General features: G+C 41.5%; 1 protein-coding gene across 5 annotated transcripts in view; it reads right to left on the bottom strand.

The window, feature by feature from the left end:
* The window catches only part of agrn (agrin), a 213450-nt gene that overhangs the window by 51279 nt on the left and 136864 nt on the right, over window positions 1-25307 (bottom strand). For all 5 annotated transcript variants that reach the window (XM_088289716.1, XM_088289720.1, XM_088289718.1 and 2 more), the window contains 9 exons: window positions 19578-19775; window positions 19159-19359; window positions 11659-11801; window positions 11205-11310; window positions 7122-7232; window positions 5904-6068; window positions 4747-4890; window positions 2773-2897; window positions 2538-2643 (listed from right to left, as the gene is read on the bottom strand). In XM_088289716.1, coding sequence (XP_088145842.1) covers window positions 2538-2643; window positions 2773-2897; window positions 4747-4890; window positions 5904-6068; window positions 7122-7232; window positions 11205-11310; window positions 11659-11801; window positions 19159-19359; window positions 19578-19775 — 1299 coding nt within the window. The remainder of the gene's footprint in view (window positions 1-2537; window positions 2644-2772; window positions 2898-4746; window positions 4891-5903; window positions 6069-7121; window positions 7233-11204; window positions 11311-11658; window positions 11802-19158; window positions 19360-19577; window positions 19776-25307) is intronic.

Below are 25307 nucleotides of genomic sequence, written 5' to 3'. Positions count from 1 at the left end.
CGTACAAGACGGAAGGACAGACAGCCCAGCTGTTTTTCTCAATCAGCTTGAACACCCCATTTGTATTCATTTTTCCCTCTCTGGCCAGTTAAACAGACCGAGAGGAGAAAAAAAAAGAAAATCATTGTCATCACGGTTTGTCTGGAACCATGTACTTATTGTTGAAACATGGTTATTAAGATTGTTCGGAGTGTCAGCCATGTTCAGTTGAAAGGAGGAGAGTGAAGGCAAAAGACAGAGGCCAGAAGAAGAAGGGCGACAGAGTGACAAAGTAAACACGTTAACAAAGGCAGCAGTGGGAGAGAGGATGGCAGAGCAAACAATGGAGGAAGGATGAGGGATTGAATAATGAGAAATAAAACCTCTGAACACGTGCTGGTGAAGGCAACAGAAGCCTGACTAACACCCAGGCTGACAATGCCATATGCTAGCATTATTTGCCAATTTGCTGCAAACATACAGGTGATAACGCCATATGGCATTGCCAAGTGACTGGCCGCTTCCCACCAGGGGTATGATTCCTCACTGGTGCAAAGTCCCACCTCTGAAGAAGGCACATTAATATTTTTTTTTCAGGTATAGGACAGGAATTGCTTTATAGTTTGCGATAAAATGCTGCCTGAATCAAGGACTCGCGCCATCGATAATTTCAATTTTGTCCTTTCCATTAAATGGTAAATATCGTTCATTTATAGTGCACCACAGCTAAGATGTTTATATGGAACGCCCAAAAAAACAATAATCATGATGCATTGTGTTTATTACTTTGAAAAAAGTATCGTGAACGGATGGTGTTCGACCTTGGAGCCGCCACTGTACCTCAATCGTCACTCAAATCCATAAACCCTTCGTGTTACATCGGTGACAAATGCACTGTGGTAAGCACGAGCGTTCACAAATCCGGCACGTCTGCAAACTCTGCATGTACGCAGCAGGAGGGGATTGAAGGGCCGGGCTGGAGCACAGCAAGGGGAAGGAGGCACAGCTAATGCTAATTCGCACCCAGCCACACGTGAAATGAGCTCCAGATCGAACCCCTGAAGCTTACAGTAGTGGCGGAGATGCTTCCCGCCACGCAACCGCATCCGGGGGGAAAGAATTAAAAGATCCTTCGTCAGGGCGCCTGTCTGGTCCTTCCCTGAGGGCTTGATAGAATGAGACGGAAAAAAAAAAAAAAAAAAAAGAATCTGCTTGGAGGCGTCTTCTGGCCTTGCTTCCATGTGCGGCAACACTTGGCGAGGGATTACGCACGAGTCACATCGCAACTGCCAGGCAACGGAAGCAAGAAAAAAAAATGGTAGCCTCTTTTCGCTGGTAACACGGCTCTAAGCGATTCTGGCTTGGTGACCTGTTCGCAGCTTATCTTTGCTTTGACCGCTGTCCCTTAAATTTAAAGATCAACTGCTTGGCTCCTAAGAATGAGGACAAAAGAGCCTGACGAGGAGTCACTAATGGTGGATGAATTAGTTATCCCGGTGACAGGTGTGGACTTGGTCACCTGGCCTAAGTGCACAGAGAGATGCAGTGAACGGATCACTTTCAGCCAAGCATGTAAGACATCTGGCAGTGGCTCATGTCCAGAACCATACAGCTGGCCCTCCGCTTCTTCACCGCAACATTTCCATGCACTCCCAACGTGGCGAAATCTGGCAGTCAGCGTGACAACATTACCAGACATGAAAGTCATGACCTGCGACCCAAAACACTGATCCAATCAGTGCCCATTGGCATCTGGACAAAACGAGCGAGGAGCTGTGCCTTTCACTAAGCCTAACACCAATTTCTTCAGCAGAGTAACAAGCAAACTGTCATCACAAACGACTTCTTGTAGTTCCTGGAGTGACCAAGTAAGTGGATTCCATTTGTGACACAGTCATGATGTTGAGGAACTATGTTTGTCTCGTTCAGTTATCCGTAGCAGAAAGATGACGGTAAAACATTCACCTGCAGTTACATGAAAACGTTTACAAGGAAGCGATAGAACACATTTTTTTTTGCATATTGCTGAAACTGGTAGTTTTTTTTTAAACAATGAACATTGAAAAAAAAAAAACACTGTCCCTTCAAACTCAAAAAGTGAACTACTAATCTAGTCTGAAAATAAACAAAACAAAACACATTTTTAAAGAAATTTGAAATAAATTAATATGCATACAAATAAACAAATAAATAAATGTACACATGCATAATGTCCTGCCCATCCTAAATGTCATCATAGAGGTAAGACCCGCAAATTTCCACGGTTTAAAAGATTACACCCTTGGCAGAGGTCTTTGTTTTCTACATGGCTTATCTTGTTCAGGGTCATGAACTATCCATGTTGAACTACACCCTGGACTGGTTGCCATTCTGTCACAAGAATGGGAATTAACTCCACACTAGATGCACAAAGGTCAGAATTTAAGGCCATGAAAAGTTAGTATAAGGTTGGGGGGTGGTGCTTAGATGTGTCTGACGCCGCTGCTTGCTGTCAGCTGGGGAAGAATTTGTCCATCTGTACGATGTGTGTGATGCACAGAGGCTTCATCTGGGCTCACCTGTGCATTGTCCAAAATGTTGCACTGTGACATCCTTGTCCTGCCTACAGGCGATGGTCCTCAGCTGGCACTGGTCGCCATACGTCACCCCATCAGAACCGCACACCTGCTCCACAACGGCAGAGATGGAGAACACTTTAGTCCCTCTTGGCCCACACGAGCAACCCCTCTCATTTCAAGCTGTCACCCCCCACCCCCCAAAAAAAAAACACAGATACGGATTCAAAAGACACACCTTAGTTTTGTTCCTTTCATCACAGTCGGGTGAGGGGCACTCACAATGGGCCTGACCATTCACCTCAATACAAGATGATCCAAAACTACAAACTAACTCATCACATGAATTTGGAGCCTCTGGACCTGAAAAAGAAACGAGTTTGTATTATTGAGAATGAAATAAAACCAGATATTTGGCTTTTATTAAAATCTCCTCACTTTGTGTTCACAATGTCAACATGGTAAACAATAGTCTTGCTTTTATATATTCGCAAAATCAAAACATAAACAAGAGTTACACGGAGGTTTATGTAGGACTGTGCAGGAATGAGGAAAAATTCTTCAAAATCTAGTATTATGTATAAAGGTGCGGTTATAAGTTGGATTTTATTGACATACAAAGAGAATAACTTTGAATTATTGATAGGATACATTATCTATGTATTATAAACTCATATTGCCCAAGGCTTTAATACATTAATACAGTCACAAAGGAGTGTATTCACCTGTCAAGATACATAAATGAATAATTCAGAGTTTTCCTGTAGCACACTATTTCATCCAAGCAGCCACAGTGGATCAAAAAGAATGTTAGATTGTGAAAATGTACTCCACTCTGGAATATTTTGGATAGGCTTTTTTTTCCATGTTTACATTCAGTAAGTCTTCATATTTAAGAAGCGTTTGTAGCCTTGAAGTTCACTGCAGCACAATCCGGCAGAGCCTGGTGTGCACACACCAGGCCGTAAGTGAAAGGCCTTTTGCATCATAGCTACATCATAACAGCTTAAAATGCCGCCTGTCCTTGGCTCCTGCTTTCATGCTTCCACCTCCCAGTGCCTTGTCTTTTCATCTGACATGGTGAGCAGGGAGGGGAGCCCCAACAGTGCGCCCTGTTGCTGACTTGATTAAGCTTTTGACTTCTAGTCAATAGCTGATAGAGCATCTTAATCAAGCAGCTGCGTGCCCCTCCCGCAGTAGGAGCCGACCTTTCTATCAACCTACTTAGAACCCAGTCCGTTTTTATTACTCATCTGAGGAATCAATAGTCCTTATGCAGAAATACAAAATTAAAGAGTTTCTAAGGAGGACTTATATATTTTAGAAGGGATGTGTCGGATGTGTCCAGTTTGCAAATTCTAGGCCCATCTCAAACCTTCTCTTCGAAACCAATATTGTCGAGGAAGTGGTTTTCAATCAATTCAGCAATTTCTTGAACTCAAACTGACTTTTTGTTCAATTCCAATCACTGTAAAAAATCAACTCGTTAAAATACTAAACGGTACAAGATTTGGTGATAAGAAGTTTTAGTTTTATGACAGAAAAGAAACAAAAAGACAATATTCCAATCTACTGGGAAACGATTCATAAATGAAAAAATGTATACCAAGTTGATACATCCATCCAAATCGCCTTTTCCTTAAGAGGGTCGTTGGCATGCTGGAGCCTATCCCAGCTGTCTTCGGGCAGTAGGCGGGGTACACCCTGAACTGGTTGCCAGCCAATCGCAGCGCACACAGACAAACAACCATTCACACTCACAATCACACCTGGGGACAATTTGGGGTCTCCAATTAACCTACCTTGCATGTTTCTAGAATGTGGGAGGAGACCAGAGCACCAGGAGGAAACCCACACAGGCACGGGGAGAACGTCCAAACTCCACACTGGAAGGCTGGAGCCGGAGCCAAATCCTGCACCCGTGCACTGTGAGGCCATCATGCCCCAGGTTTACACATTTATCCAAAAATACAATTTTTAAGTTGCACGTGGACTTAAACTTGCAGATTAAAACAACTGGAGGTAATAAAATATTAATGAGTACTGTTTTGTGTCATTAAAAATGTATATTGGACTATTGTCCTCCTTGCTACTGATTATTGGCAGAGGCACAAAGTTATCCCCAAAATAACAGCGTTAAAGAACAAAAAGTGAGAACAAGTGTGCATTGCCATTTTTGTCAGTTTTGTTTCGGTAATTGCCTCTGTATTACCTTTGTCACAGCCGTTCATGCCCATCTTGCTTCCATCTGGACACACATTACACTTCATGCCCTTCACCCCGGCCTTACAAGAGCACAGACCCGACATCTGCTCGCAGTCGTCACGCACGGACCCGCTGGCGTCGCAGTTGCACGCTGCCCGTGGACAAGGAGAGAAGAAAAAGATTGATATAAGGGGTGGCTCAATTAGGGTTGAGGTCCGTAACTGTCCCGTAACTCACCCATTCTGAAAGCAACAGGGGAATACAAGTGTGTAACAACACGCCAGACAATCACCCTCATCCTGCCGTGCTCCTAAAATCAATGATGTGTGCTTTTCTTCGTCTTTCGGGATCGCGTATTGGCTTTCATCCCTTTCCCACGCTTGCTGTCGGCCAACCTTGTTAAGGGAGGCTGAGGAACATCTCAGTTTGTTGACTAGATATGATCTGCGGCAATAAAAGATTCTGAACTTTGACACTTCAGCTGCAGGAAACTGCATCACAAAGGAGTGAAGCGGACTACGTGAATACAAATGGATGTTTATTGGATTCAGTTTGCTAAAGCAAAGTTCATTTTTAATTTTTTGATTTTTAATCTAAATCCAATGTCAAAATCAAACTAAAACGAGTGTTAAAAAATTGTATTAAAGCTGAGTTTTTGATGCAATTTATTGGCTTATGGAACATCATTTTCCAAATAACACTTTTCAGCCCTTATTTGGAATGTTTTGAGGGAACATTCCTGTCACAAGCAAATGGGGTTACTCATTTGCTGTGGCGCTCACTGCTCACATCTACAGTGAGGTCATGCTGAGTGAATTTTTGTTACCATGACAACCGGGGTGGATCTTCTACATTAATACAAAGCAAGGACCTTTGTCAGCCGACCTGGCATGCCACGGTCAGAAAAGTTTGGTGTAGTGTTGGTATTATGTGCACTAAATCAGTCAAACTGTGGCCATATATATCAGCAAACGCGCTTTCAAATAGGCAGGTAACAAGATTTACGGGTTTTGTAATTTCTCACTTGATGGGTGCGTAGGTAGTCGACAGACTCAATTATTTATACAACCAATAAGACAATCAAATTTGATGCACTTGGCTCTTCAAAATGTCAGATGCCCCCAAAAAAACAAACCCCCCTTCCCAGTAAAAAAAAACGCTTACGTGTGCAGCCGCTCATGTTCTCCGTCACAATACCGCGGAAGTTCCAGAAGCCCGGCTCGCAGCGGTCGCACTTCTGTCCCCCGACACCCGGCTTGCAAGAGCACTGACCGGTGGCTGGGTCACATGTTCCCTTGTAGGAGCCATAGACGTTACATTGGCAGGTGCCTGAGGACAACACAACAACAATATCAAGGGCAAAATGAATTCCTCAACAATAGATTGTTTATTTCAGTGACTTCTTCTCCCACAATGTACGGGTAACTTAAAGGAGCGTTCTGTGGATTTAGCAAGGCTCAGTGTTCCACAAATAGATGGTGCAGAGAGTGAGCTAAATCTCGACTAAATCCGTGTTTATCCCTATTTCAAATTGTGTTTTTCAGCCACACTCCACACTCAAGTCGAGAATTTACAACAGACACTCATTGTCCTATTTTGCTAATTCAATGGGCCTTATGCGCGGCGACGCTTTCAGCATTTCCGGTGGAAAGGTCAGGTGGCATAACAGGATTTGCTGTCAATATGTTACAAGCGACTAGAATGCCATCGGACTGGAATACAAACCTCTGTTGTTAAATGTGTGATAACCCCGGAGATGTGTACGAGTAAAAATATTCAATAAATCAGTGCTAGTCAAAATGACCTCATGAGTTTTTACTTTTCAAAGATTGTACCTGCAACCAACACTTTGGTGTGCCACTAGGTTCAGCGTAAGCTAGGTTTTACCACCTTTCTCATGTTGTCACTCCATGCATGCAGTCCTTTTTGTAGTCTGGAAAAACCGCTAACTTACTTCACTCATTTTTATACGCTACATGACAGAATTGCAGTCTTGCGCTCTTATAAGGTCAAACATCCAAAATCGGAGTAGCTAGCGTTCTCGTTTGTAAGCAACAAGGACAGAGATTTAAGAACAAAGGCATGTATAAGCCTGCATTTTAAGAATTGAATTTGTGAGAAAGTTTGTGTGACTTGAACCTTGTTATGACTCCAACTCAGTTAAGTGTTGACCTTTCTAAATGCAGCAGAACCGCAAGGTTAGCTAATGTTAGCTGAAGTTCCAAATATTCTGGATCTACACCAAATTAATGACACCATCAATTCTTCTAGCTATCAAACAAATCGCCATGGTGACATAATTTAATCTGATAACATAATATTTTTACGATATGAACCCAACGAAAGCCAAAGGGTCATAACATGATGTAGAGGAGGACTCACTTGGACAGCCAGCCTGTGCGACTCCCATGGCGGCTGTGAAGTTGTCGGCACAGCATCCGTACACAGACAGAGAGCAATGTTGGGACACGGCGGGCTCGGGCAGCGATGTGGCTGAAATCACAGATGAGGTAGGGAACAAAAGGGAAAAGAGGATGAGGGATGTCACCGCGAGCTAAAGACGAAAAAAAAAAAAATTGGGTCGTCGCTATACTATATGTCACTATGGTACAGTAAGTTCTGACAATGAGAATGGCTCAAGGGCCAGACATAAAGTGGTGGGCTACTGGTAAGCTTTTAGATAAAAAAAATCCATTTGCGACTTCCGCGACAATGATTCAAAATCAAGGGAAATGATGCGATTACCTTCAGTGAAAACAAACAACAGTGCAACTGACATTTACTGCCTGCTTGGACTGCATGTTCTCTTCATTTGTTTCTGTCAGATATAACAGGATTGGAAAAACTGCCCCTCAGCCATCTCCACAACCTCGAAATGACACACACGCTGCATAACACGACGGTATTGCCAGACAGGTTCCTTCTATGTTCAGTGTGTGTGGTGCTTTTATTTCTAAGGATGCTGTAGCCTTCAAGAGACCAACTGGCAGCGATAAAAAACAGATATTACAAAAAAAGAATGACAAAAAGTATATAAGAGAAAAATGAAAAGTGCCCTCACCAAAATTATTCATTTCTTCGACCATTGTGGTTTTAGATACAATCCAGAGCAGTGAATCAACTGTAAGATTTGTGAAATAAATGATGCACCATCCTTTCATCCTTATTCTTATCATCCATCCATCCACCCCTTATCTGATCTGCTTCTCCTCACGAGGGTCGCGGGTGTGCTGGAGCCTATCCCAGATCACTTCAGGGCACAAAAAGACGAACAACCAGTCACACTCACAGTCACACCTGGGGGCAATTTACAGTGTCCAATCAAACTACGAGGCTTGTTTTTGGAATTTGGGAGGAAAAGCGGAGTACGAACCTTAGATCTCTGCACTGTGAAGCAGACGTGTCAACTAGTGACCCACCGCACCACCCGTATTCTTATTGATATGGTGTAATTTCACATGATGTGTCTCATGATCCTGCACAGTGCTGGATCAGCTTAGTTTGACATTTAAGCCTTGTGAGAGTGAATGAAAAATTTGGCCTATCAGGGAATTCCGCCTCAGACGTATGGACTCAAGTGGACGGGCATATGTGGATTCGTTTTATCATATTAACGCCGACTAATTCATTCAAGTGTTTCTTTTTTCGCTATAGCAGTTGAATTATGCCTAGCAACAAGTGCCCGAGCAAACGTAAGAAGCAAAAGGAATCAAAGCAATGATGTTGCTGAATTGCTGCGCCTGTGAAAAGGTAAACGTTTTCTTACAATGACAAAATAATAATTCAACATTTTTTTTTCCGTTGGTGTAATTGATATTACAGTATTTCCACTGGAAGATAAACTGGCATTTGAAAAGCACAACAGACAGTAAAAGTGTTGTAGTTTCCCTGGTATGTAGCCTATTTTAGTCTACTGTACTCAACGCATTTGGTTTCGGCCAAGGCAAAAATTTCAATCAAAATATTAATCTCTTGATTTGTGCCAAGTTTTATTTAGAGCAGGGGTGGGCAAACTTTTTGATTGGCGGGCCACAATGGGTTGTAAAATTTGACAGAGGGGCCGGACCAGGAGCAGAAGGATGGAGTGTTTTGGTAACCTCACCTCATCAGAGGAAAAAAAAATACATTTAATTTAAAATGAAAGTGAACAAAAGTATTCCAGCAATATATATGTATTTGACACACCACAGTATTTAGAAAATAAAACATTAACAAGGTTTCGTCATTTAATTATATTCAAGTTTGGCGGGCCAGATTAAAACGTTTAACGGGCTGCAGGTGGCCCCCGGGCCGTAGTTTGCCCACAACTGATTTAGAGCAAAATAAAAATGGTACCGGCAAAAAACATATTGCTCCCTCTTTTCTCCCCCTCAATCGCTTTTTCTGGGCTACTCATTTACCGCCGGGGGGCTGACGATACAGGGGTCATAAATCACAGTGGTTACTGGTGTGAATATGATGCTGGGCCTAATGGTGGTGACTGGGCTTGCTACTTTTCCAGTGCTTTCCAGCTCCTTGGATGGGCAATGGTCACAGTTCATTTCACTTGCCACTTTCCTCAGCTCAATTCAGCTATCTCGACTGAGCCTATTAGGTCGAGTAGAACTTTTAAGCTCATATGTTCTTAATGCCCTTCAAGGGTTTTCACTTTTCAGTTGCCATTGTTTGGCCCAATTGAGCTTGCCGCGTGACACGCTATGTTACGCTCACGTTGTCTTGGCCTTCTGCTTTGCTTCCGCTAACGTGTTGCTAATATTTAGATATAACCCTTGTTTTTCTATATATTCAGTGTCAACTTGTTGCATTTTTCTTCTCGGTTTGAAATACTGAGTGAATCTGCGGCAAATTGCTGACTGCTGATCCATGTAACACCTGTATGTACAGTACATCCTGTTTATTTCTGTTGAATCGTCGCACTCAAATTATTCTGATCCATTCAGGTGCACTTGTACTTTTTTTTCCTTCTTTTTTTTAATGAACAATAATATGCTGCAAAAATTATTTTCACTGTTTCTACAACCATGACAAATGAGTTGAATTTGTTTTATTCTATTTAATTCAATTAAAGTATACAAACATGAGGTGCAACTGCAGTCTTTGAAAGCAACGTTCTGTGTACATTCTCCTTCATGAGTTCTTCTCTTAACACCCCTTGTTGTGGTGGCTCCTTCTTTTGGAATAGGTAACGTCCAACAGAAAATAGCCTGACTTTCGGGTTTGTATGGTACTTACTTGTAGGCCTGCTTAGAAAACAAAACCTGTAACTACTGAATTTTTCACAAATCTTTGAATCGGATTTGCAAGGGTGATTTGAAATAGAAGCAAATGCAGCTGAGGAAAAAAAAAAAAAAACGTTCTTTGCACTACCTAAACAGCGAGGCTTCCAATGCTCTGCCAAGCATGTTTTGATGCTTCTTTGGGAGTTGAGGTCAAATGAAGTCTCTCTCAACATAGCTAAAGCGAAGGCCACGGAAATACCCCAACATCCCAGTTTCATCCCATTGTCCAATGGGAGAGAAGAGCCCAGCGCTCATGTGCCCATAGAGGCTTCTTTGGAAAAGGGATTGATTATCCATGGATGGAAGAAAAGCGTGACAGTCAGAGCCCAAAGAGGCTAGCTTAGGAAGCAGAACAATCTCCAGGGATGGGTGTGAAAACACCGGCAATTTTCCCTCTCTCCCTCCATCTTACTCTCTTTTATTCCCGAGGGGAATCAAACAGGCTGAAATGATCACATGAAATCCCTTAAGTGGCTTTTGCTCTGCTTCCAGTCACACGCTAAACGATGCACTCAATTTAACTTTGGGAGGGAGACAACGACGACCAATACGGTTTAGCGGCCGATCCGACTCATCTAACACATGAACACAGTTGCAGACAAAGAGAGGGTGTTGATCCTCAAGTCAGAAAACAAAATGACTCAATAACCTGCATAGGACGGCAGGTGCAACTCATGCAGGTTGGAAAAGGGTTCCTTCTATTGGTTGTTGCCGCTTTGACAAATGCATAAAAACAGCAGTCTGGTATATCATGAGCTTTTAATGGGAGCCAAAATCCTCCCATAAAAATTGCAAAATGTAGGAATAGTAGCAGAAGGTTTGCCAAGTTGCTTTAAGCAGAAGATGAGGAACAATTTTGATTTATTCCAGCGTGTCAAGCATTATCACACCAGGGGGTTGTTAAAGTCAATAAATTCGAATAAATAGCACTGGCAAAATTAAGATGCCTTTTTTTCCCCAACAACATTTCAGTAATGTGTAATTCCTGTGAACTACTGTAAATTCATGGAACACACCCACCTGAAAATCCCCAATACTTTGCAAGCCGACAGTTTTATAGCCTACATTCCGAATACAGCATGGAAATTTCCTAATCCTGCCCCATCAATGGATGACATGAGAGAGCGAGAGATGTGGGATGGTAATGGTGATGAATGCTGGAGATGCAGTGAGGGGATAAACAGACCTGCACACAATCCCAGGTGCTGAACTGTCAATTGCTCTTGTTTCTCACATCTGGCTTTTTTCAGCTCGCACTCATTGCTGTAACTTTTTCCGTCTGAGCCACAAACCTACCACAGAGAAGGACACAATCGATTATGAATGACAAATACTTTTGATGTTTACTATAACATTGTGGGAGGATGTTACAGAACCCCAACCAGCCCAAAAAATTGTAATAATGTATTTTTCATTTGGAATAATTATCATTTAATTCACAGCTAATGAGTGAGTGCTCAATCAATATTTAATATATTTAAAAAAAAAATAACAGTAAAATGAACTACATTAGACCACCTACATTTGAAAACTGACAATTCCTGTTCTGATTTTTTTAATCTAGTTTGACTGCCTTGCAAATGTGACTGGTAGGGTTTCGAATTTGTTTCACAATATATTCAAATTGATGCAATCATTACCTCGCTGTGAGGCACCGTGTGGCAAGTGAAGTCGCACACGCATCGGTCTTCTTCGGCATCTTCGTCCAACGAGCCTCCAAACATGCGACAGCGGTCCTGTTCGCAGCTCTCGGCACCAGAACCCGACCCTCCCGAGCCGCAGTCTGCAACAAAGTGTTCACAGGCGCATGTTAATTTGCAAAGGTGAGCTAGAAACCGATGTGTGTCTCATGCTGAAAGGATTTTTTGAGTTATATGGAAATGATGTGATAAAAATTGTCTCACTTTCAACATTTTTGAGACAATAAATGTACAGTTGTTAAAAGTTTTCTCGGAGCCTACATTCTACTCCCAAAGTGGATTAACAATCATTTTCCAGCAGGGAAATTAATTTCAAACAAATCAAGCCCCCTGCCACTGATTTCAGAGAAACAAGCTGGGCCTCCAACTGTGCCGAAAGAAATGGTGGGAAGGCGTGCTTTATGGCTGCTTGCTTTCAGATATGAGAATTGAACAAAATACAAGACTGAGGTAATTGAGTTCTTAATCTCTAATGAAATCTCAAAATATCCTTAAGAAAGTTGTCCCAGTAGGTCCTTCACAATGACCTTGGAAGAAATTTTATTGGTTCACTTCTATAAGTCAACGAGGTGCTCAGGTTGGCCATATGTTGAACAACGCCCCATAATTCAGACCATGACCGCGACCGGTGGGATCACAAAACTGCTGTTGCAGCTGCTGTATAAACTTTAGCACACGTCGATAAATCCAAGTCTTAAAACCGGCAACGAAGAGGGAAGAAAGAGAAGCTGCAGGATTGTTTGGGGACTCGTTTAGGGGAAACAACAAACCTAACGTAAAACTCCCGAGGGAAAATAGGTGAAAGCGTGTGAAGGCAGGGAATGAAAGCAGCCAGCTTGGGAAAGATGGAGGGAACGTCAGATGCAGAGAATATGCAAGACAAGCACCCATGGGGGACGAGAAAGTTCATTTGAAACATATTTGTTATTCAAAAAAAGAAGAGGAAGACATCCAACCAAATGCGCTCAATGCAGCAATCGAGGAATGCAAGTGTACCGTGCACCGTTTTGTTGAATGACCTTTGAGACAGAAATCCTTTGAATCACAATCAGAATGCCCTTTATTGTCATCGTAGTCAGTGAACAACAAGATTGTACAATTGGCAAGATTACACACAAAAGAAAATATACTAAAGTGATTGGCAAGAAACAAATTCACAGAAATTTCTGGAGACGCACTCCAAAATCGTTACCCGGATAAACTTAGCCAACCTTAACATAAGCTTACTTGTGTATTGCAAACCATGATGCAAGTTCGACCTTCTCAAGTTATACAACATTCTCCCAGGTACATTCTATAACAAATTAAATGAGCAGAAAGAGAATGGAATAACAGCAGAGAAATTCCAGGGTTCGCTGCATGCCCCTGCGATGGAGTCGGCGAGCTCAGCAGTACACAATAAAAGAGAAATGCAGACGAAGCCAATTGGTATTCCGCTCAAGCCTCCTTCCCCGAGACAAATAAATAGAAGAGATAAGACACAGGAATGGAATATAGAAAAGTGAAAAGTAAACGGGGGGAGTCCTAATTAGCTTTTGCTCTCTGATGTGCCCACCACGCAGCTGGAGAACCTTTCAATTAATGTGTGGCCGGCCAAGATGACTACATCAGCTCTCTGCATTGCCCATCCAGTCACCGATACTCAATCTCTTCAAAACCTTCCGTCTATTTAGCAAAGGGAGCTCTATTAAGATTCAGCGGTGAGCAGTGGGAGAGGAAAGAAATAGCACACAAAATACACAGAGGGGAGAACGAAATCATTTTGGGAGCATTTGACAATGTCAATAATAGAGGAGGATGTTTTTGTCTAAAATGTCTCCTTGAGGGGCGAAGCAATAGACAAGGAAATAATAGAGGCCAACGCGAATGTGACGACGTCTGCTCGCCCACGTTAGTCAGTCCAAAAAACAGTGGAATGTGTCTCGGCCGAGATAAACTCGGAGCACGTGCTTAAGCGGTGAGATGCGAATGCCTCTAATTGGTTGTTGTAGCGTCAACAAATTCTATTCAGATTTACCAGTCAACTGAAGCACGACGAGAGCTGAGTATATGTAGGTACCGTATATATTAAATTAGGGAGATACCTGTACTGCGCTCAGAAATTGGGGGAATATGCAAAACTCTCCATCTTGGTATCTACTCCGGTGTCCCACATGGCAGGCAATAAGGATATTCTCAACTATTCAAATAATGCCTCCACCAGGTATTGTTATGTCATAGTCTGACGTTAAGAATGTTGTTTTAATCTTCAATTAATGTCTTCTGTTGGAATTTAACGCAACAATCGCCTTTCAACCCCCCCACTGTACGTTATGCACGACTCTCACTTGCTACTTTTCCTGAGTGGTGAAAATACGCTAAAGCCAGGACAACCCAAGTGTGAAATTAAACAGGTGATAAATTCTCTGTAAGGTGGACAGAGGGGACACTGTCATTTTTCATTACTACTAAATTAAAGCTGAGAGAAAACACGGTGCAATTTATGCTAGCCGGCCTTGGTACTGTCAAGCAAGACTAAAGAGGAGTTGCAAAAAAAAAAAAAATCTGCCGTGGTCTTATCCTAGTTTTAAAGTATAAAAAGTGGGTACATTTGTCTTCGATGAGGAGTGTTGCTGTTGCCTGTAGCAGAGTGAGCAAATGTAGTCTCTGGACTTTTATTCTGTGATTGAGTGCTGGCGAACCCCATCCTGCAGCCAAATTAAGTGTTTTACTCTCATGTTTTCAACTATGTAGCGTTCAGACCTGCACCGAGTAAGTCGTTTTAGTACTTTTGTATGTTAGCATGCATCGGACCTAAAAAGATGACAAGACCGTCCTTTTGGGGTAACTGGAGTTCTGTGAAACTGATCATTTTAGCTGGCTAATGGTGTCAGAAGTCTTAGATACCGACAGAACATACACGCCATTAAGCACAATCCAAAGAAGATGGTCGACGTTAAATTTGTTTGTATCAGAAAATAATGTCTCCTGTAATAAATAATGTAATAATAAAAAAAAAACTTGCTTTGGAAAATACTGTACATCTTGATGTCTGGAGAACCCACTTTTATAAAAAACACAAAATTGAATCAGAGATGTTGTTTCTTGCCTCGACCTTTTTCAGGACAAATCCGCTCATAAGCCGTCATGATTCTAGGTGAGCAATGACAATTACGACAGTCGAAATTCTTAGTAAGGTAAGAGAACTTGTCTTTACAACAAAACATACCCGTGTCTGAAAACAAGAAATCCTGTGAAAGCGCTTTAAGCCATTCTTTTTAGACTTTTTTTCCCTTCAGGCAATTTTTTTCCATCAAAGAGAAAAATCACTTACAGCTTTTATGAAGGCTAAAACTGTCAGTAAGGTAAAACCTTTTTCCTTTACTAGAAAAAAAAAAACAATTGACATGAAGAAAATAAACTTACAACCTAACAAGAAACCCCAGTCTATCAAATGACTTTGTAGATAATACTTAAGAGGTAAATTGCGCGACTGAATAATACATTAATACATAGGGAACAAACTGCTTTAGAAGGAGGATTTAAAAAAAAAATCAAAACAGTGTACATTGCGATTGGCTGGCAACCAGTTCAGGATGTACGCCGCCTACTCCCCGATGATAGCTGGGATAGGCTCCAGCACACCCCACGAGGAAAAGCGGTACAGATAATGGATGGATGGAAAACAGTATACATGGGTGCGCGTTAATTAAGAGTTTCAGTGTAATATCTTTCTGTGTATAGACCAGTGGGGCCGATTATTTTTTTAGTTTTCAAATTATTTGTTGCATCTTAACAGTCCATCTCAATAGTCTGGAAATTACAGTGGTTCAAGTACAATTTTGACACTTTTAAGAGCCATGACATATCCTTGTAGATTTTATAGGCCTAAAAATATAACCACGCTCATCTTAGATGAGGAATAAGATGGGTATAATAGTCAGATTCTTCATTTCCTATTATTTTCATTGACTGTCACACAAGTGTTAAAGTAAGAAATTAATCCAACACTCTATGAACCAGTCAGCGACTAGCTAGCTAGCAGCTGATGTTAGCTGTCAACACCATTGCCAGTTTTTCAACATTACAATCTTCCCTATGCTCACTCATGGCTAACCAACCAAACAACGCACCAACCAATCAACACCCCAAAAAAATCTAAATTAGACTGTATGAGTTTAATCACCTTCAACGAAAATTCTAAGCTAACAATTTCAGAACATACACTCCCCGGACCGACTGAAAGAAACGTCTAGACTGCTCACACAGTCATCTAGTTCAAACTGTTGCTGACTGTCGAAACAAATCAAGGATAAGACAGATCTGTTAAATCTGAATGCTAATGCTAATACAATGCTAACAACAGTTGAGCTTCTCTCAACTGTGTGTTATCTGTGCAAGAAATTCATCTACCGATCATCAGAAGCTATTTTTTCCCTAGTTCCCACTGTGAACTGCCTGACTGATGATGCCTTCCAATGCTTGTAAATGACGCCGATTAAAATTTTTGAGGGCAGTGGAATTTTTTTTTTTTTTTTTGGAATAATGTACGCCCATCTAACTAACTGACTAAGTGAGTGATTGACAGAATGACTGACGAAGATCTAAACAAAGCTAATGATTATGATGAGTAACAATCCTACTGCATTTCTTACAGACAGGTTTGAACGACCAAACAAGAAAGCCAGGCCTCATGCTTCTCCCTGTAGAACTTAATCGATCACAGACAATTCAAGCGCTGTCTGTACCATTTTTCTTCCCGAGGGGCCTGATTTTTTTTTTTAATAGAAAATAGTGCAAAATGTAGAGAGACAAGGGTGGGCGACAAGCCAGGCAGCATCAGTGAGCGAACACAAAAAAGAGTCAAGATTCTATTGTGTAAGCCTCTGAATGAAAATGAGTAAGTGATGGAAAGTGGCGGATGCTCGGGGACAGTATGAACTAGAATGAAATAGAAAAACTAAACCATCAGGCAGCACGACCTCGTGTGGGGGCCCTCGGGGGAGGAGAAGTTTTGTCCGCCTGATGCAGGGCGACTACCAGACAATGTGGATGGAGCAGGAGATGAATGCCAGAGTGTGATGTGGGTTGGGGGAGGGAGACACTTGTGCATTTCTTCATGCTCTATATACAAAAAAGGTCACTCTCTCAGTCAATGAAATGATGTTAAATCTCCCACAAGAGGCTTTGGCATCATGTGTCGCCTCACAGGCCCCCGGCCAATGTGGTAGACAATGGCAATGAAGGAACCGAGGGTGTCGGAGAAAGAGTGAGAAAAAACGTGAAGAAATGAAACACCCGTGGCAAGCTGTAGAATGGAAGTGGATTCATCTCAAGTCTATTTGCACCATCCTCCACCTGCCCCCTCTTTTCTTCTCCGTAGCTACCACCCAACCCTCCTGCTGGCAGGAGTAATCTGCTCCCCTTCACACGTTGTCTGCTTGCTGTGATCACCCACAAGCCACGAGGGGGAACGGCGCGCCACCATCTGCATGACAGCCAGAGGACAGCTCGTCGCTCCCCGCAGAGTCGCGCTCGAGGAAGGGAATGTGATGTCGCTGCCTGGCTCTGTCAGCGCTGATCCAGATATGATTTGCTCACTGAGTTAGATCTAATTCATTGAAAATACAACACTACAGGAGAACGACTGACTGAGCTACAGGCCTAAGAACTCTCTAAGACGTACTTGGAAAGAGTAACTGGATAGCAGGGCTTCTAAAACGAGCCAGGGACAAGGGCCCACTTTATCAGTCAGAGCACAAACAAAATGACGGTCATCTACTATAAGAGCCAAAAGTGAAATTGGAAAGCAAATCAAGGGACAGCAGTTAAACCAAAAAAACAAAACAGTGATAATGATAGGTTCCACTTGAATATTTCAAAGATAACATTAAACTGTTATCCATTTCTTTATGATATTGCATATTTATACACCATATACCACAAAAGTTGTAAAATGGAACCCAATAATAAAGAACAGCAACCGTTTCCAAGCTCATTTGATTGTGTTGCTTTGTTTTCACATGCAGGGTGAACTAAAGGAAGGTACTCGATACACCTTTTGTAGGGATGGTCCAATTCGATCCATCGGAGTCCGATACAGGCAAAAATGAGGATAATTTTTATTAAAATGTGGCCGATCCAACCCATATGCCCACACTACATTATATATCCTACCCTCAACTTCGCTTTGACATGCTAGGAGTATGGGCTAGCGAGTGTCATACTGGAACCACAACTACTTCCTGCTTCTATATCTAAGAATTGTGGGAAATGTAGTCTTACTGGAATCTACTAGCAACTAGCACCTAGCGCAAGGTATGCGACACATTCAGCTTCCGATAACAAAATGGTTGTGAAATCCGGTGAGTGTATTGCCCTGTTTACAGGTGTTAAACTGTCATTTAGCATTGGTCACAGTATTAATACAATCTCCGGTCACCAGATTGACTAATGTTATTCAAACTTTTGTTTTTTTGTCTGTCGGAAGATCCCGTGCTCTTCTCCTTTCGGAGCAAACCACATGTAGATGTACGGTGAACAAAAGCAACAAGACACATGGCCTATCTGATATTTTGGGTCTAGTCTGAACCTAGCATAATCCCACTCCATCTAACAAATCTAGATGGTGCAATTAGAATAAACTATTTAACATACATGCTTCACAAAGATAATGTGCCTAATAACCCATTGCAGTGAACTTTTTTTATAATAGACCCGTTCATTTATGTTTAATTAAATTCAATTCAAAAGACTTTTATGTCCCCGAGAGGAAATTCTAAAGGCATAAGGAGCATCATTAAAAGAACAAGCAGAACACAAACAAACCAGCGCTGCAGTTAAAATATTCCAGATGGCGTCCAGTCCTGCACAAAATTACAAAGCTGCCCCCCAAATCATTCACAAAATTGTTCCGCAAAGAGAATTCTGTATTATATCAATTCTCAGACAGCCTAAAAAGCCTCTTTGTGGCAGTGAGCAGAACAGAGCAACGTCAGTTATTCGAGTCAATGCCAAGGTCACAATTCTATTCCTTGTATTCCTTATTCCTTTTTGCTGTCGTGCGGTTGAGAAAATATATTTAGTTTTATATTTGTTATATATTTCAACATATTTTTAGATGCAAACTAGCATCATGCATGTGCTTGGATCACCAAATTCACGCACAAAAGGAGTAAAGTGTGACAAAATTATTTCGACATGTCCACTTGACCTGCCCTTAATCAGCCAGAATGAATTGTGATTCCCCATGATGGGCTTTATTTATTGCCACACAGTTCCAGCTTATTCTCGCTCCTCCAGTTCATTAGCATGCGGCGGGTGGCATGTGAGCCCATTAGCAAAAAAAAAAAGACACAGATGACCGAATACTGTACGTCAGGTCAGCTGATTAAGATGATTACACAACTTCAACGGCCGGTTGGTTAACATAATGACGCTATTTCAAAGTCCATTTCCTACCTTCATCGCAGCTGCCGGCCTTAGCCACTTCCACTCTCTTCTTCTGAACGCACGATGACAGGCGGAGTTCACACTCATTTTCGTAGGTGGTGCCGTCACTTCCACACACCGGTGAGAATGCTTCACCGGAGCACGGTGGGCACTCGCACTTACTTTGGACACAGCGGGCGCCCCAGGCACACACGGTGTTGCCGCAGGTTTCTGAAGAAGACGCAAGAGAAGAGAGATTCATTGTCTGTGTAACTCAGCATTTTTAAGAGATTTCCGAGGCACGGAGAAAACCTTTTAACATTTGAAGATAATGAACATATTGTATCTACCGGACTGGTGACTCAATCGGGAAATATTATTTTCCTCAAGGACTCATGCACAATCAGTTCTCGGCTCGATCGAGTGAATAAAAAGCCTGCACTACTTACTGCACTCTCCCTGGCTGACCACTCGCAGGTGCATCTGTTTTTTGCAGGAGCGCACATGCAGCTCGCACTCGCTGGTGTAAGTCGTGCCATCGCTACCACATACGGGCTGGTGAGACTCCACACACTCTGTTGCGCAAACACACTCTCCACTTTGGGCGTCGCAGATTGCCCCGAAGGAACAGTTGGCGCAGGCCTCATCTACAAGGAAACAACATCAGATTCAGTGCAAGGCCGAGAATTTGTAATAAATTGTGTATTCTCAATGCAGCGGATAGAGAAATGTAGCGTTTCCACAGTGGTAGTAACACACAACCAGAGTCTACCCGAGGCAAGTTGTTGCTCATTTGAATAAGCACTTTAAAACAAAAACAAGTATGAATGACTGATATACTCTGGCTCTATTGAGATTCAGATCTGAGCACAAATCCTGAAAATTCCCAAAACCAGATTTGCCAGGACATTGAGGCTCAATAAACTCAGAAACAGGTAAAAGTTTTTGAATTTTCTCAGCAAAACAAGACCCATCCCATGAATCAATCTGAAGAGCCTTTTTAAGAATCGATTGGCCCTGTGCGTGATTTGATGATAGCTTGACAGAGCTAAACGAAGATAATGATATGACTGTCACTTGTTCTGAGTCTGATCAAGGTGTAAATGTGCAGCATGTTTGTAAGATCGTTTAAGCTTTGTGGAGCAGTGCAGTTTTCATCCTGGCCGGAAAGAATTTCTAGGTGCAGTCGACGGAGTTTGGTGGCTTTCATATTGCAGATGATGGTGGATTTGTTGGCTTCTTCAAGATGCAATCTCCAACTCTAACTGGTGTGGTGAGCAGACAAGTGTGAAACATTTGGGATAAAAATCCTCCAAATCTGATACGACGGTCTTCAGTCGGAAAAGGGTCGAGTGTCCCATCTAGGTTGGGGTGAGATCCTAGAGTGAGATTTGGTGGCTTGGGTATGTGATTGGGATGCTTCCTGGACACCTTCCTGGTGAGGTGCTGCTGCCATATCCCACCTCGAGATGTCCTGGGGACAACCCAGGACACGCTGTAGAGACCATGTCTTGTGACAGACCCGGGAACTTCTCGAGGTCCCTCTTGGAGAGCTAGATGGAGTTGGTGGGGAGAGGGACGTCTGGGCTTCCCTGCTTAAGACGCTGCCCTGACCCGACTCGACAGTAAATTTCAACTGGGAGTGCTAAATAGCTTGAAAGAAGCACGCCTTGGTTGGTTTTCTAAAAATATTGTGAGCAAGAGTCTTTTTGTTTCTTCAAAGTGATTTTATGCTTATAGTCTCACATGTCTTGACAGCGAGAGTGTATAGAAAGGCACTAAGGATTACTTTAAAAAGTGTGTTTTAATAAGATACTGTGTGTTTTAATGATCCCAGTATTTTTAAAGCGTCTGGGAAGGGTAAAACTATATGCTACTCTAGATCACAGGTTTTTACTCTTCTCCAGTGCGTCCTGAAAGTAACCCCGTGATAAACAGGGGTGTTCACTATAATGTTAGAAGCTGAAAGAAAAAATCTAAATAGAGCTGACTATCATCATAAGTACTCTCAGGTTAGTGCGATCATAAATTAGGAAGCGGTGGTGGTGAGTGTTGTCTGTTAGTCAGATGTGTATCCCGATAGCGGACTTGATCCTCAATGCAAAATGCATCACAAACAAATTGGCTTCATGAGAAGAGCAGTTAGACATGTTTTTCTGATTTTCATTGTGATTACTTGATCGTCAGGCCTATTTGAGCTTGTTGTTTTTGCTTATTTAGGAGCATTTGTCCAGAGTCCAGCCCCAGTTAAAAGAAAAAAATAAAAGTTACACAACAATAGAAGAACAACTACTGAAACAGCAGGACATTGTTTCACCAACAGAAACCGAACCCAGAGCAGCCTATTAAGTGGACTGATAGCCATCAACTATGTCATATCTCAGAAACAAAAACAGGAGAGAGATTGTATCCCATTTTTTTTAATCCATGTGGTGCAACATTAAAAAAAAAAAAAAAAACTTCATTGTCGGTTATTTATGTTGCATTTCGTTCGGAACTATTTTGTTTGTCTATGCCTAATGTTCATCAGCAGAAAATCAAGCAATTTGAGTTTTGATGTGTAATTGAAAATTTGACTGCTGCATGTAGATTTAAATCGACTTCCTAATATAACAGCAACAAATAAAGATGTTGGGTTTAATGACACAAAAAAAAAATCATGATAGCATCTGTAATTTTCATGCTGCATTTAACGCAGGTGTTCCCACAACGCTCATTTCCTTTAATACCCCCTAAAAGAGTTTATCAAGGTGCCCTCGAAAGTCCCTGGGCCTTGACTGGAAACCTCTGATGTTATTTATCCCACTCTGATTAATTCCTTTCTTCTATTTTGGTGGCAAAAGGTTTTAGCTTTGGATGGGTTGGTCGAAAAAGTGGCCTTCATTGCAACACGGATTAAACTAAATTCGTAAAAATAATACAAATACCCTCTTTGACTTTGTATTATTTCAATATGGAATGTAAAATCTCAGCCAAGGCTCAACCATTATCATACAATTTTGGTCATGCTGTTGGTGCAACTCATATACCACCCTCTTCTGTGTGCATCATTTGGAAAACCAGAATGGGGGGGACATATTAAGGTTGAAATATTAAGAAAAATAAATGTCATTCATATTGCTATAAGGTTGGACCCGAGCCAGGCTGATAACTCTTTTTTTTTTTTTAAACATCCCTCTTGGAGGGAAATACAATCATATTGAAGTTTAACGTGCGTACATAAACAAGCAGGAGGCCACACAAAACCTTACAGGAACGGTGGAGACTCTGGATTAGTATCTGATGAATTAAATACACTAACTGTATCGCAAACTATTATAAAAGATTTTGTTCCCTCAGTAATCACCATCAAATACTTGAAAAGATAATTGTTGCATATCAAATAAAGTTTCCCAAGATATCTTCTATAATTTATGATAATCTTATCAGAAAAACTGTAACCGAGATCTACCATTTTGTGACTCCCTTAGCGTAATTACATTTGGACCAAATCTAAGTGGTTTGAAACTGATTTAATTGGCTCTTGTTTTGCACAGGTGCCACATTTTAGAAAAAGAAATCTGGACTTTTCTCAACATCTCCTGTATATACAAATTAGAAAATTCTTCAATAATTACTAAAATCAGTTTCTTACTTTTGCTTCAAATTATTTCAACAGAATTAAAGACTGTGTCGATTGGAACCTCAGTTCAGAAATGTAATTTGTTCCGCCATCTCGGGACGGACATTGTGGAATGTGGCAGCCATTTTGGGCGATCTCAAGGGAAAAACGAGAAGACAAAACTTCACTAAACAAATCACTAGCAAGCAAAGGTGAAACCTAGGTAGACTTTCCCTTCTTTCAGTACGGTAAATACGAGCCAGCTAGGTAGTTGTCATTAGCTAGTCATTGCTAGCAGCTTCTCCTTCGGCGGTGGAAAGACTTCTTTGCTTGCCGAATACACCGTTTTTTTTGTTGTTGTTCTTTTTTTAAACATGCATTTATTATTCACTACCATAGCACAGATGACAGATTTAGCCAAACCAGACTGTGCAGAAACATCACCAACATGAACGCCATCACTTTGTTTCGCTAACAGTAATACTGTACATTTAAACTACTTGCACTATCGTTAACAGTGCTTGCCACTTTCTTGAGAGACATACTAAGTGATAATTGTGAGAACGACAATACATCTTAAATGTGTGACACACTTTGAGTACGTGCTGCGAAAAAAAAAAAAAACAACTGAGGCTTCTGTGTCTACACAGTTCATGAACCCAAATTAGCGTGTGAACAAAGAAAAAAAAATCTGTTCTGAAACTGAACTGTTTTTCAACAGGGAAGTTTGTAAACTGACATTTCACTGTATATTTAACTCAGCTTCTCCCTTTTTGCCTCATAAACATTGTTAGTCGAGGAAATAGCCAGTAATTATTAGCCGGGATTACACGGAATCACGTTATTGCGCTGAATGAAGTTATGCAAAACAGCCCAAAAATAACTCACATGAGCACAGCCAATGTTCCGCAGATGGCTAATTCTGGCAAATCAATGGCTGGACATTTTTTTTACAGCCATACTGCCAAAAAGCAAAGAACCAACCATCCACTGGGCTGTTGCTTTGTTGAATAAGCAATTACGGTATTCATTTGAGTGCAGACGCCTGCCGTTTACCTGTGGCGTGGCAACACATGTGTCAACCTGTTGGCCAATCACGGAGGGCTACTTTCTTTTCTTGTTGCCATGAAACCAAAGACATAAGATTCAATTTATAGCGAGACATCAATGGAATATGAGTGATGCTCTACACAGGCGGGCGTAGAAGCAGTAATACATGATAGACCTCGCCAACAAAATCCCTCGGTTATCTACTCAGTACAGGGAAACATCAAACCTGTCCTCATGTTGCAAAGCAGTCGAGTAATCACGCAAAGTAGTTCTAAATTTAAGGTGAATGTGAAAAGTGAGAATAATCCACCTGTATTGATCTCTTTGCCCTTTATAAGCCTTATTCTCCGCGATACTCTTCAAAATATGCAGAACAAAAATCCATCATAGTAAAATGCTGTGAACGGGATATTGAGTGTGGGTGGTGGGGCTGGAGGAAAAATAACTGCTGTACTTTAGCTCAGTGTGAGTGCGTGTGAGTGTGAAGTGAGAGCACCCCCCCCCAAAAAAAAAGAAGCAAGAAAAGAAAATACTCAATCACCAATGGAGCCTGTGGGATAATTGGCCTGCCAAGATGGCATCGAGAGTATTCACTGAGTGGCTTTAACAAGCTGTAAATCTCTTCTTGGGACCGTGTGTCTGCAAAGTGGATCTGTAGATATTTGCTCTACTTGAAACTCCATTGTCCCCTGTGTGCTAATGATTAGCTGATGCGCCGACACAGCCAGATAATGCCAAGTGACTCATGTAGCCAATTACACACAAGTATGCTCTGTGTTCTCTTTGATTGGGACTAAAGTGCAACACGCCACTTAAAGGTCAGAGGAAGAATTAAGTGTGTAGAAAGGCTGAGAGTCAAGAGTTCGGCCCGTGTTAAAGGACATGGTGTTTTTCTCCGCGATTGAGTCCATACCTTTGAAAGAGTTTGTTTTAATGCTACATGATCAGACTGCGGGGAAGTAGGAAATCATTTACATCTTGGCATGAGTAAGCATGCAGTGGCAATCGTGTTCATCGGGATTTGTTGCCATTTCCAGCTTTTGTTGGGTTGTAGCTGTGAGCCGGTGCTTTTTTTTTTTTTTTTTTTTTTTTAACATGGTTGGTTGCTACGGTTTGGTTCATTTGCTTTGAAATCGGGGCTACAATTTCACATTATTTTAACAATTGATTAATCTGTTGATTAAACTTTGTCAATTCATCAATGAACAAAACAAAACATGTTTTCCTTTCCATAAACAGGATGCCATTTCAAACCGACAATGTTGAAAATTCAAAAACATCAAGTAATTATGGTTCAGTCACTAGTTTGGTCCGAAACATGTCAGACAATAGCCCAAAAATGTTGATTGTTGTAAGCAGATGCTTGATTTTGATTCAACAGAAACATAATCTGCCTGCTTTTGTGGAGGACTATTTAACATATTTCCTGTTGAGAAGCTGAAATTTCGACGATTTGGACAATTTTTTCATGAAAAACGTATCTAAACGGTGAATTGATTTTGAAAAATAACTGTCCACTCATTTGATG

The sequence above is a fragment of the Idiotropiscis lumnitzeri genome, chromosome 3 (assembly GCF_059441095.1).
Source record: "Idiotropiscis lumnitzeri isolate Australia: NSW breed Sydney's pygmy pipehorse chromosome 3, RoL_Ilum_1.0, whole genome shotgun sequence".
Lineage (NCBI taxonomy): Eukaryota > Metazoa > Chordata > Actinopteri > Syngnathiformes > Syngnathidae > Idiotropiscis > Idiotropiscis lumnitzeri.
Note: the sequence above shows the minus strand (reverse complement) of the source record. Positions and strands in the feature narration are given on the sequence as shown.